The sequence below is a fragment of the Somniosus microcephalus genome, unplaced genomic scaffold (genome assembly GCF_052327205.1).
Source record: "Somniosus microcephalus isolate GS21.2 unplaced genomic scaffold, FLI_Smic_1.0 unresolved_chr3, whole genome shotgun sequence".
Classification (NCBI taxonomy): Eukaryota; Metazoa; Chordata; class Chondrichthyes; order Squaliformes; family Somniosidae; genus Somniosus; species Somniosus microcephalus.
The window spans coordinates 20212046-20225566 of NW_028225181.1; the positions used below are offsets into that span (position 1 = coordinate 20212046).

Sequence of the window (13521 nt, forward strand, 5' to 3'; positions counted from 1 at the left end):
GTGAATGGATCCGGAAAATACAGCTAGATTGGCATTCCATACAGGCACTGACTGTGGCTGCCAAAAAGGATGACGACGTCACACCTGGGCGACTGTCAAAGATACTAACCGGCGCGCAAGATGTGTTCCAGCAAGGACGCGGAACACTAAAAGGCATGATAGCAACAATTAAAATCGAAGAAAACGCAAGCCCCAAATTTTTTTTAAGGCCACACCGGTACCTTATTCGATCCGCCCAGCCGTCGAAGCAGCGCTGGAGAGTTTGGAACGTTCAGGAGTACTGTCCAAGGTAGACTGGAGTGAGTGGGCTACACCCATCATCCCTGTGATGAAAAAGTCGTTGAGCAGCACGCCTGGGGAACCAAGGAAGAATCGCATCTGTGGGGACTTTAAGGTAACAGTGAACCCAGTCCATCACACCGTACAATATCCACTTCCGCGGATTGTAGATGTTTTCGCCTCGCTATCTGGAGGGAAACGCTTCACTAAGATTGATCTGGCCCAGGCGTATCTGCAAATGGAGGTAGAAGAAGCTTCAAAAAAATAGCTCACAATCAACACCCATAAAGGTCTCTACCAATACAACCGGCTGGTATTCGGGGTAGCATCAGCTCCGGCTATTTGGCAGAGGGCAATGGAACAAGTCCTGCAAGGGATCCCAGGGACCCAGTGTTATTTGGACGACATCCTGGTCACGGGCGAAAATGACAGTGATCACCTCGCCAACCTGGAGCAGGTGCTCACTAGATTGAAGGAATATGGGCTCTGAGCTAACCGCCCCAAATGCGAGTTTTTAAAAAAACAGATCTCGTATTGTGGCCACGTTATCGATAAAGAGGGGTTACATAAGTCCCCAGAAAAAGTTGAGGCAGTAGTCAAGGATCCAGCACTGGAAAACATGTCACAACTGAGGTCGTTCCTCGGGCTGGTAAACTACTACCATAAGTTCTTGCCAAATTTGTCTACAATACTACACCGACTGAACACCCTACTGCAAACTGGAATGCCATGGAAGTGGAGTGACGAATGTAAACGAGCTTTCCAGAAGAGCAAAACACTAATCACATCGAAAGAGGTATTGGCCCATTTCAACCCAGCACTACCAATTTGGTTGGCGTGTGATGCGTCACCCTATGGCATTGGAGCGGTGCTGTCGCACAAATTCTCGGATGGCTCAGAGAGGCCAATAGCCTTTGCGTCACGATCACTAACCTCAGCCGAGCGTAACTACGCCCAGATTGACAGGGAGGCCCTCAGCCTAGTGTGGGGAGTGAAAAAGTTCAATCACTATCTGCACGGGCAGAAATTCACCTTGCTGACTGATCACCAGCCTCTTGTCTCCATTTTTAATCCGAAGGGGGGCGTTCCGGTGATGACTGCGCAACGACTACAAAGATGGTCACTCTTTCTAGGGGCGCACCACTATGAGATTGAATATAAGGGCACGAAACAGCATGGAAATGCTGATGGGCTATCACGCCTGCCACTGCCTACTGCGGAGGAAGCACCAGCAGTGGATCCTGTCGAAATATTTCTTTCGACTATAGTTGAATACCTACCGGTAACTAACGCTCGTATAGAAAAGGAAACCCGAAATGACCCGACACTGTCTCGGGTATATGATTTGACAGTGAAGGAATGGCCAGCACATGGCGACTCACTGTTGCCAGCATTCTCTACAAGGAGAGAACAGCTGTCAGTATGCCGGGGGACCTTGATGTGTGGATCCCGAGTGGTAATTCCACCCAAGTTAAGGGAGAGAGTGCTCAATGAGCTTCATGAGGGTCATCTGGGAGGGGTAAAAATGAAAAGCCTTGCCAGGGCTTATGTGTGGTGGCCGGGAATCGATAAACAAATCGAGGACCTGACCAAGAGCTGCTCAGGATGCCAGAAAGTCCAAAATGCACCACCACATGCCCCTCTACACCCATGGGAGTGGCCCTCATCTCCATGGCAACAGGTGCATATTGATTTTGCTGGTCCATTCATGGACTCAATGTTTTTAATAGTCGTGGATGCGCACTCGAAATGGCCTGAGGTCATCAAAATGTCCTCCACCACCACGGAGAAAACTATTGCAGTCCTACGGACCATTTTTGCCAGGAACGGATTGCCAGAACAGATTTGCTCCGATAACGGACCACAGTTTGTGTCCGAAGAGTTCCGGAGGTTTATGAAGAAGAATGGGGTAAGGCATTACACATCCGCCCCGTATCATCCAGCCACAAATGGATTGGCTGAGAAGTTCGTACAAACCTTTAAGAAGGCAATAAAGGCTATGTACAATGACAACATTCCGCTGCAGCATAAGGTGGACAATTTCCTGTTCGCCTACCGGAATGCGACGCATGCAGTCACCAACCAGGCCCCAGCCATGATCACAGAATCACAGAAATCACAGAAACCCCACAGTGCAGATAGAGGCCATTTCGGCCCATCGAGCCTGCACCGACACATATCCCACCCGATCCCCGTAACCCCTACACCAACACATATCCCACCCTATCCCCGTAACCCCACGTATTTAATCCCCCTAACACTAAGGTTAAGATCGCACCTGGATTTGCTCAGACCAAACGTACGGAGAGATGTTGAGAGTAAGCAATTCCAGCACATCCATGAGAAGCCAACAAGGAGCTTCAATGTAGGGCAACCAGTCTTGGCCCGCGACTACCGAGCAGAAAAATGGCAGCCAGGAACGATATGCACACGGCAGGGCCCACTAATGTACACAGTGGACGTTGGGGAGAACATCGTGAGACGCCGTGCTGACCAGATCCTAGAGTCACAGGAACAAGTCAACCCCATGCCTCGCCCATACGTACCTGGTGAGGAACCCGACGTACAGGTCGCATCTACCCCAGAAACAGTAGCATCGGAAGCTGATGAACCAACCGACGACAGGGTGCCAGAATCGCCTCCGCACCACGAGCGAGACACTCGGGAAAGGCGCTATCCAGAAAGGATCAGGAGGCCTCCCCAAAGACTAAATATATAAATGGACTATTTTCAGCTAACGTTGTATGTTAAAAGTGTTAATTGTAATTAGTTTGATATTTAATTGTTAAATGAGTGTTATGGTACTGTTAATCTAAAAGGGGAGGAATTGTAATGTATATACCTTTAAGGGCAGAACTACTTTTTACAGCTCATGTATACTGCAGTACCGGCAGTGACCACACCTGTATATAGCACTGAGTAGTAATCTGTACAGTACAGTTCCAGAGTGAGCCACGTTGAATAAACACCTGTTGTACCGTTCTCCTGCAGTCTTGTGTCTTACTTCTGACGGACACAACAGAAATGAATAAAGAAGCCTCGTGTTGATGGCTGAAGGAATACATCCCGTGTCCGTGTGTTGAGCACATTACACTTGTCATGTTTCAGCCTGAATGTTGTCCATCCATAATTAGAAGTGGTTGTAAGCACTACTGCACATATTCACAAACCATTAAAAAATAGCAACACAGGTTAACAATGTCATAAAAAACAAAACACTGGGGTTCATTTCGAGAGAATTAGAGTTGAAAAGCAGAGAAGTTACGTTACACTTGTATCAAACTTTATTTAGACCACACTTGGAGCACTGTGCACAGTTCTGGTCTCCATATACCTTGGATAGACCACACTTGGAGCACTGTGCACAGTTCTGGACTCCATATACCTCGGTTAGATCACACTTGGAGCACTGTGCACTGTTCTGGACTCCATATACCTCGGTTAGATCACACTTGGAGCACTGTGCACTGTTCTGGTCTCCATATACCTCGGTTAGACCACACTTGGAGCACTGTGCACAGTTCTGGTCTCCATCTACCTTGGCTAGCCCACACTTGGAGCACTGTGCACTGTTCTGGTCTCCATATTATGAAAAGGATATAGAGGCACTGGAGAAGGTGCAACATGTTTTTACAAGGAGGATACAAGAACTGAAAGGCTCAACAGGCTGGGACACTTCCCCAGAAAAGAGAAAGGTGAGAGGCAACCCGATAGTGGTCTTTAAAATTATGAAGGGGTTCGATAGGGTCGACGTAGAGATATTTCCACTTGTGGGGGAGACCAGAACTAGGGGGCCATAAATATAAGATAGTCACTAATAAATCCAACAGGGAATTCAGGAGACACCTCTTTACCCAGAGGGTGGTGGGAACGTGGAACTCGCTACCACAGGGAGTGGTTGAGGCAAAGAACAGGTGCGTTTATGGGGAAGCTGGATAAACACGAGGGAGGAAGGAGTAGAAGGATATGTTGATGGAGTGAGATGTAGTAGGGGTGGGAGGAGGCTCATGTAGAGCATAATTGCCAGCATAGACCAGTTGGGCCAATTGGCCTGTTTCTGTGCTGTAAATTCTATGTCTGCTAAACAAATCTATGAGGTAAATTTTTAAGAACTTGATTGCGATTCACTTTCCTTTTGGTACTGTACAGCCCGTGTGTCTGTCATCTCCTGTACATGTACAGTAAAAATCATGACTAAATTAAAAAAATATACCTTTATTATAAATTATATTTCTGGAGCAACACAGTTCATACAAAGTCAATTCATAGCACAAAAGCCAACTAACTTAAATAAATTTCTATTATAAATTGTATTAAATATTTGGAGAAATAAAGTGGATACAAAGTCAATTCAGACGTCAAACACGGCATCTTTTGAAGGCCCCGTTTCGACAGCGAAAGGTCAGAGTTTAAGTAGGCCCCAGGCCTCTTAGTAGCTGAACAAGTCCAGGGGGATTTCGAAGGCCCCATTTTGACGGCGAAAGGTCAGAGTTCAAGTAGGCCCCAGGCCTCTTAGCTGAACAAGTCCAGGGGGATTTCGAAGGCCCCATTTTGACGGCGAAAGGTCAGAGTTCAAGTAGGCCCCAGGCCCCTCAGCAGCTGAACAAGTCGTGGGGTTTGGAGGGGAGGTGGAAGGGAGGTGGGCAGTGTTTAAACGATGAGCTGCCCCCGCCTGGCCATTAAAATCAGTCGATCATGATGCAGCTGACAGCCTGGTACTCGATCAGCCAGTAGGGGTAACACTGCGCATTGTCGAAGAGAACGTATATGGTGGGCTTGACCACGCAGTTGACGCAGGAGTCGTAGCGCTCGGCCCCGGGCCCCGCCCCGGCCAGCAGGGGAGGGCGGCGGTCCCCACTGCAGCCCCGGGTGCTCCTGCCCGTCAGCACCTTGGCCAGGAACATACGGCGCAGGCCCGGGTTGTGCGGGGCAGGCAGGGCGTAGTTGTGGGAGTAGCCGGCAGTGGTGGCGAAACAGCTGCCCCGCCCGTAGCGGGCCCCGTTCTTGCCGCTCAGCCTCGGGTCGAAGTTGGCGCAGCAGATGGCGCGGGCGGCGTCCTCCGAGGTCCCGTGGAAGAGGTGGCGGTCCCAGGCCCTCAAGGGGCAGCCGGCGCCCAGCTTCGCCCGCAGGAGGGCCCGACGCCTGGAGAGGGAGGGAGAGAGAGAGCGCGAGAGGGGGTAACAGGAAGGAAGGGAGGGATGGAGGGAGGGGGAGAGAGAAACAGGAAGGGAGCGAGGGGGAGAGAGAGAGAGGGACAGGAAGGAAGGGAGGGAGGGGAGAGAGAGAGAGAGAGAGGACAGACAGGAAGGGAGGGAGGGAGGGAGAGGGACAGGAAGGAAGGGAGGGAGGGAGAGGGACAGGGACAGGAAGGAAGGGAGGGAGGGGAGAGAGAGAGAGAGAGAGAGGACAGACAGGAAGTAAGGGAGGGAGGGAGAGGGACAGGAAAGAAGGGAGGGGGAGAGGGAGGGGGACAGGAAGGGAGGGGGGAGAGGGAGAGGAAGGGAGGGGAGAGACAAAAATGGAGAACATAAGAACATAAGAAATAGGAGCAGGAGTGGGCCATTCGGCCCTTTGAGCCTGCTCCGCCATTCAATGAGATCATGGCTGATCATCAACCTCAACTCCATTCACCGGCCTTATCGCCATATCCCTTGATGCCCTCACTAGTCAGAAATCTATCGACTTCTGTTTTGAATATACCCAATGACTGAGCCTCCACTGCCCTCTGGGGTAGAGAATTCCAAAGATTCACCACCCTCTGTGTGAAGAAATTTCTTCTCATCTCAGTCCTGAATGGCCGACCCTTTATCCTGAGGCTGTGGCCCCTGGTTCTAGACTCCCCAGCCAAGGGAAACATTCTCCCAGCACCCACCCTATCAAGCCCTGTGGTAATTTTGTATGCTTCAATGAGATCCCCTCTCATTCTTCTGAATTCAAGAGAATACAGGCCTAGTTTACTCAATCTCTTCTCATACGACAGTCCCGCCATCCCAGGAATCAATCTCGTGAACCTTCGTTGCACTCCCTCTATGGCAAGTATATCCTTCCTTAGGTAAGGAGACCAAAATTGTACACAGTACTCCAGGTGTGGTCTCACCAAGGCCCTATATAATTGGAGTAAGACTTCTTTACTCCTGTACTCAAATCCTCTTGTAATGAAGGCCAGCATACCATTTGCCTTCCTAATGGTTTGCTGCACCTGCACATTCACTTTCAGTGGCTCATGTACAAGGATACCCAGGTCCCTTTGAGCATCTGCATTCCCCAATCTTTCACCATTTAGGAAATACTCTGCCTTTCTGTTTTTTCTACCAAAGTGGATAACTTGACATTTATCCACATTACATTCCATCTGCCATGTTCTCGCCCACTCACTGAGCCTGTCGAGATCCACTTGAAGCCTCTTCACATCCTCTTCACAACTGACACTGCCACCTAGCTTTGTATCAGCAAATTTGGAAGTGTTACATTTAGTCCCCTCGGCGGGGGGCGGCGACTGGGGGGGGGGGGGGGGGCGGCGACCGGGGGGGGCGGGGACCGGGGGGCGCGGGGACCGGGGGGGGGGCGGGGACCGGGGGGGGCGGGGACCGGGGTGGGGGCGGGGACCGGGGTGGGGGCGGGGACCGGGGGGGGGCGGGGACCGGGGGGGGGGGCGGGGACCGGGGGGGGGCGGGGACCGGGGGGGGGGGCGGGGACCGGGGGGGGGGGCGGGGACCGGGGGGGGGGCGGGGACCGGGGGGGGGGGGGGGGGCGGGGACCGGGGGGGGCGGGGACCGGGGGGGGGGCGGGGACCGGGGGGGGGGCGGGGACCGGGGGGGGGGGCGGGGGACCGGGGGGGGGCGGGAGACCGGGGGGGCGGAGGTGGGGGGCGGAGACGGGTGTGGGGGGGGGGGGTGGGTTCCTGCCAAACTATAGAACATCAGATCATATCTTCACCCTACAGACCCTAATTGACAAACACATTCACCATGACAAAAGCAAAATCTACGCATGCTTTATAGATTTCCAGAAGGCTTTCGATTCCATCTGGCATGACGGTTTATTCCTGAAACTTATCGAAAGCGGGGTAGGGGGAAAAACATATGATGTAATTAAATCAATGTATACAAACAACAAATGTGCAGTTAAAATTGGAGACAAACAAACAAAATATTTCCCACAGGGGCGGGGGGTGACGCAGGGCTCGCCAATCTCACCGACACTCTAATATTTACATAAATGGATTGGCAAAACTACTTGAACAATCTACAGCACCCGGCCTCACCCTATATGAATCCAAGGTTAAATTCCTCCTCTATGCAGACGACCTGGTTCTGCTGTCACCAACTAAGGAGGGTCTACAGCAGAACCTGGATCTGCTGGAGTCGTACTGCCAGACTTGGGCCCTGACAATAAATCCCCAAAAAACCAAAGTCCTTGTGTTCCAGCAAAGATCCAGACATCAGGGACCCAAAATAAATTTCACAGTAGGAACAACCAAAATTGAACAAACCACTAACTACACATACTTGGGCTTAAAAATCAGTTCTACGGGAAATTTCAAACTGGCTGTGAATGAACTGAAAGAGAAAGCAAGAAGGGCTTTCTATGCCATTAAAAAATCAATCTAAATAGAAATCCCAATTAGCATTTGGCTCAAAATTTTCAAATCAGTCATTGAACCAATTGCACTCTATGGCAGTGAGGTGTGGGGACCGCTAACACAACAAGAATTTGCAAAATGGGACAAACACCCAATTGAGATCCTACATGCAGAATTCTGTAAAAGTATCCTCCGGACTCAAAGGAAAACTGTAAACAATGCAAGCAGGGCAGAACTAGGCCAATATCCATTAATAATCACTATCCAAAAAAGAGCCACCAAATTTTGGAAACACCTAGAAATGAGCAACCCCCACTGCTATCATTACGAAGCCCTGAAACGCCAAGAGAGGACAATAAAGAAGAATACCCTCAGTCAACTAGTCCTGGGACTCTGTGAAGTAACTACTAACACTACTAACAATAACCAGCCCCAGGACAGTGACAGCGTAACACAAAGAATTCGACCCAACACAATCGTCGCTAAGCAAAAGGAAAAATACCTGTCATATTGGGCAGAAACAACAAAAACCCAAAGCAAACTCAATTGCTACTTGGCCCTAAACAGACAATACAACATGGCTGATTACCTGACCATGGTAAAGGATAGCAAACTGAGAAAAACTTTGACAATGTACAGACTTAGTGAACATAACCTGGCGATCGAAAAAGGTAGACACAGGCAGACCCGGCTACCAAGAGAGGACAGGATATGCTCTCACTGCAGTCAGGGAGTGGTGGAGACAGAGATGCACTTCCTCACAGCTTGTAGAAAATATCAGGGCATAAGGGAGAATTTCTACCCAAAATTCACAAAAATATGCCCGGAATTCAGAAGTTTGAATGACGACCAAAAACTCCCATACCTACTAGGGGAACAGGGAAATTGTGTAACCTTAGCAGCACACTATGTTACAGCTTGCCATAAACAGAGGGACAACCACTAAATATAAGAAAAGACGATATACAAATTATATGAATGTATATTTATATACTCAGGGATATATCTGTTTATACACTGTATGGATAGATCTGTATTTTTGTGAACAAACATGAATGTTTTCCGATGCTTTGGCAACATAAGATGTAACTTGTCAGAGGGGGGGGGGGAGAAAGAGAGGGGGGAAGAAGGGGGGGGGAAGAAGGGGGGGGGGAAGAAGGGGGGGGGAAGAAGGGGGGGAAGAAGGGGGGGGGAAGAAGGGGGGGGGAAGAAGGGGGGGGAAGAAGGGGGGGGAAGAAGGGGGGGGAAGAAGGGGGGGAAGAAGGGGGGGGGGAAGAAGGGGGGGGGGAAGAAGGGGGGGGGGAAGAAGGGGGGGGGAAGAAGGGGGGGGAAGAAGGGGGGGGGAAGAAGGGGGGGGGAAGAAGGGGGGGGAAGAAGGGGGGGGAAGAAGGGGGGGAAGAAGGGGGGGAAGAAGGGGGGGGGAAGAAGGGGGGGGGAAGAAGGGGGGGGGAAGAAGGGGGGGGAAGAAGGGGGGGGAAGAAGGGGGGGGAAGAAGGGGGGGGAAGAAGGGGGGGGGAGAAGGGGGGGGGAGAAGGGGGGGGAGAAGGGGGGGAGAGAAGGGGGGGAGAGAAGGGGGGGAGAGAAGGGGGGGAGAGAAGGGGGGGAGAGAAGGGGGGGAGAGAAGGGGGGGAGAGAAGGGGGGGAGAGAAGGGGGGGAGAGAAGGGGGGGAGAGAAGGGGGGGGGAGAGAAGGGGGGGAGAGAAGGGGGGGGAGAGAAGGGGGGGAGAGAAGGGGGGGAGAGAAGGGGGGGAGAGAAGGGGGGGAGAGAAGGGGGGGGGGAGAGAAGGGGGGGGAAGAAGGGGGGGGGAAGAAGGGGGGGGGGAGAAGGGGGGGGGAGAAGGGGGGGGGAGAAGGGGGGGGGAAGAAGGGGGGGAAGAAGGGGGGGGGAAGAAGGGGGGGGGAAGAAGGGGGGGGGAAGAAGGGGGGGGGAAGAAGGGGGGGGAAGAAGGGGGGGGAAGAAGGGGGGAGGGAAGAAGGGGGGGGGAAGAAGGGGGGGAAGAAGGGGGGGGAAGAAGGGGGGGGAAGAAGGGGGGGGGAAGAAGGGGGGGGGAAGAAGGGGGGGGGAAGAAGGGGGGGGAAGAAGGGGGGGGGAAGAAGGGGGGGGGAAGAGGGGGGGGGAAGAAGGGGGGGGGAAGAAGGGGGGGGAAGAAGGGGGGGGAAGAAGGGGGGGGAAGAAGGGGGGGGAAGAAGGGGGGGGAAGAAGGGGGGGGAAGAAGGGGGGGAAGAAGGGGGGGGGAAGAAGGGGGGGGAAGAAGGGGGGGGAAGAAGGGGGGGAAGAAGGGGGGGGGAAGAAGGGGGGGGGAAGAAGGGGGGGGAAGAAGGGGGGGGAGAAGGGGGGGAGAAGGGGGGAGAAGGGGGGGAAGGGGGGGGAAGGGGGGGGAAGGGGGGGGGAAGGGGGGGAGAAGAAGGGGGGGAAGAAGGGGGGGGAAGGGGGGGGGAAGAAGGGGGGGGGAAGAAGGGGGGGGAAGAAGGGGGGGGGGAAGAAGGGGGGGGGAGAAGGGGGGGGGGAGAAGGGGGGGGGAAGAAGGGGGGGGGAAGAAGGGGGGGGGAAGAAGGGGGGGGAAGAAGGGGGGGGAAGAAGGGGGGGGGGGAAGAAGGGGGGGGAAGAAGGGGGGGGGAAGAAGGGGGGGGGGAGAAGGGGGGGGGGAGAAGAAGGGGGGCGGAGAAGGGGGGGAGAAGGGGGGGAGAAGGGGGGGAGAAGGGGGGGGAGAAGGGGGGGGAGAAGGGGGGGGAAGAAGGGGGGGGAAGAAGGGGGGGGAAGAAGGGGGGGGAAGAAGGGGGGGGAAGAAGGGGGGGGAAGAAGGGGGGGGGAAGAAGGGGGGGGAGAAGGGGGGGAGAAGGGGGGGAGAAGGGGGGGAGAAGGGGGGGAGAAGGGGGGGGAGAAGGGGGGGGAAGAAGGGGGGGGAAGAAGGGGGGGGGAAGAAGGGGGGGGGAAGAAGGGGGGGGAGAAGGGGGGGGGGAGAAGGGGGGGGGAGAAGGGGGGGGGGAGAAGAAGGGGGGCGGAGAAGGGGGGGAGAAGGGGGGGGAGAAGGGGGGGGAGAAGGGGGGGGAGAAGGGGGGGGAAGGGAAGAATGGGGGGGAAGAAGTGGGGGGGGGAGAGAAGTGGGGGGGGAGAAGTGGGGGGGAAGGAGAGGGGGGGAAGGAGAGGGGGGGAAGGAGAGGGGGGGAAGGAGAGGGGGGGGAAGGAGAGAGGGGGGAAGGAGAGGGGGGGGAGAGGGGGGGGGAGAGGGGGGGGAGAGGGGGGGGAGAGGGGGGGGGAGAGGGGGGGGGAGAGGGGGGGGGAGAGGGGGGGGGAGAGGGGGGGGGAGAGGGGGGGGGAGAGGGGGGGGGAGAGGGGGGGAGAGGGGGGGGGAGAGGGGGGGGAGAGGGGGGGGAGAGGGGGGGGAGAGGGGGGGGAGGGGGGGGAGAGGGGGGGGGAGAGGGGGGGGAGAGGGGGGGGAGAGGGGGGGGGAGAGGGGGGGGAGAGGGGGGAGAGGGGAGGGAGAGGGGGGGGAGAGGGGGGGAGGAAGAGGGGGGAGGAAGAGGGGGGAGGAAGAGGGGGGGTAAGAAGGGGGGGAAGAAGAGGGGGGGGAAGAAGAGGGGGGGGAAGAAGAGGGGGGGAAGAAGAGGGGGGGAGAGGGGGGGGGGAGAGGGGGGGAGAGGGGGGGAGGAAGAGGGCGGGAGGAAGAGGGGGGGAGGAAGGAAGGGGGGGAGGGAGGAAGGGGGGAGGGAGGAAGGGGGGTAAGAAGGGGGGAAGAAGAGGGGGGGAAGAAGAGGGGGGAAGAAGAGGGGGGGAAGAAGAGGGGGGGAAGAAGAGGGGAAGAAGAGGGGGGGGAAGAAGAGGGGGGGAAGAAGAGGGGGGGAAGAAGGGGGGAAGAAGAGGGGGGGAAGAAGAGGGGGGGGGAAGAAGAGGGGGGGGAAGAGGGGGAAGAAGAGGGGGGGAAGAAGAGGGGGGAAGAAGAGGGGGGGAAGAAGAGGGGGGAAGAAGAGGGGGGGAAGAAGAGGGGGGAAGAAGAGGGGGGAAGAAGAGGGGGGAAGAAGAGGGGGGGAAGAAGAGGGGGGGAAGAAGAGGGGGGAAGAAGAGGGGGGGAAGAAGAGGGGGGAAGAAGAGGGGGAAGAAGAGGGGGGAAGAAGAGGGGGGGAAGAAGAGGGGGGGAAGAAGAGGGGGGGAAGAAGGGGGGGGAAGAAGGGGGGGGGAAGAAGAGGGGGGAAGAAGAGGGGGGAAGAAGAGGGGGGAAGAAGAGGGGGGAAGAAGAGGGGGGGAAGAAGAGGGGGGGAAGAAGAGGGGGGAAAGAAGAGGGAGGAACAGGAAGGGAAGGAGTGAGAGGGATAGAGGGAGATAGATAGATGGGAGAAACAGTTCATGATGGCTACCAGAATGGCTAAAAATCCCCACCTCTGCTCACCTTGCCCAGCCCCTTCAGCCCCCGCCATCCCCACCTGTCCTCCCCCAGACACCAGGTTAATGCTGCCAGTGCCTCAGTACCAGCCCACATACTGTGCAGCGAGGGGCACTGGACAGCGAGCAGCACAGGCCTGGAATGAAGCCTGCGCCTTTTTTGCTGTGTCTGGGGCATTTACTGAGATAAGGCTGTGGAGGAGGCCGAGAAGTGGGGTGAGACAGGAGAAATAATTCCATTTGAAGCCACTCACCTCACATACTTCTCCCACAATGCCTTGTTCTGGATCCGGTAGATGTTGATGATGATGAACGTGGTCTCCATGACAGTTTGGTGGAACATCCAGTAGACCTTTTGGTACTCGGGGTCTTGCAGGGCCAGGGGGACCTGAGCAAACCCTTGCCACTGAGAGAAGGGGACCCAGGAGGAGGGGTATTCGAGATCCGAGGCCTCAAGCCGAGGGGAGGAAAGGTGATGGAGTGGCTCACGAGGCAATTCAACTGAGGAGAGCGTCCTGGGGGGGTGGGGGAAAGAGAGCGAGAGAGAGATTAGTGGCCTATTTCACCCTCATCCACCAGAGCGTCAACTCCAGGCCTCCCTCCTTGCCAGCCCTTTCTCACTTTCTGGGGCTTCTCGACACTAGACTGGTTGTGACACAACCCTCTCCTTCAGCCTGGAGCCTACCCCAGACCTCGACAACCGGCCCCTCTCCTGCAGCCTGGGGCCTGTAATGATCAGTAACATGTCATTCTAGAGTGGTACACTAGGTGGAGCTGTATGTTTAAGAGTGGGCTACCCACGATGCACTAGTCAAGATGGATACCAGTACACTAGTCCACATGGCTGAATAAATGTCTAGCACAAGCTAGCGGTTCATAATGAAAACGTCTATTTATTTATGAACATAACATGGTACCAGGAGTGGTAATATCTGCTGAATATTGCAAAACGCGACATGGAGAATTTGAAGCCACCGGAGGGTTTGAAACTCACGGGGAATGTCGACTGCAATTGGCGGACTTTCAAACAACAATTCGAACTCTACGTTGCTGCCATCAGGTTCGGTACGAAGCCAGACGGAAGGAAAATAGCGTTGCTGCTCATGGTTGCAGGCCCGCAGGTGATAGAGGTATTTAATATGTTTGTATTTGATCAAGAGGAGGACAGAGAAAAAATGGACGATGTGCTAAAGAAGTTTGATACACATTGTTCTCCCAAAAAGAACGAGACCTATGAGAGGTACGTATTCCATTCACGGACACAGCAGCAAAATGAGACTTT

The 13521-nt window shown here is 55.0% G+C and overlaps 1 protein-coding gene across 1 annotated transcript in view; it reads right to left on the reverse strand.

Annotated features, from left to right (window-relative positions):
- Positions 1–4480: 4480 nt before the first annotated feature.
- Positions 4481–13521, reverse strand: part of LOC147091275 (protein mono-ADP-ribosyltransferase TIPARP-like) — a 34493-nt gene continuing 25452 nt past the window's right edge. The window contains exons 4-5 of the mRNA XM_085976531.1: positions 12494–12754; positions 4481–5421 (exon numbers count right to left, since the gene is read on the reverse strand). Coding sequence (XP_085832657.1) covers positions 4965–5421; positions 12494–12754 — 718 coding nt within the window. The 3' untranslated portion in view covers positions 4481–4964. The remainder of the gene's footprint in view (positions 5422–12493; positions 12755–13521) is intronic.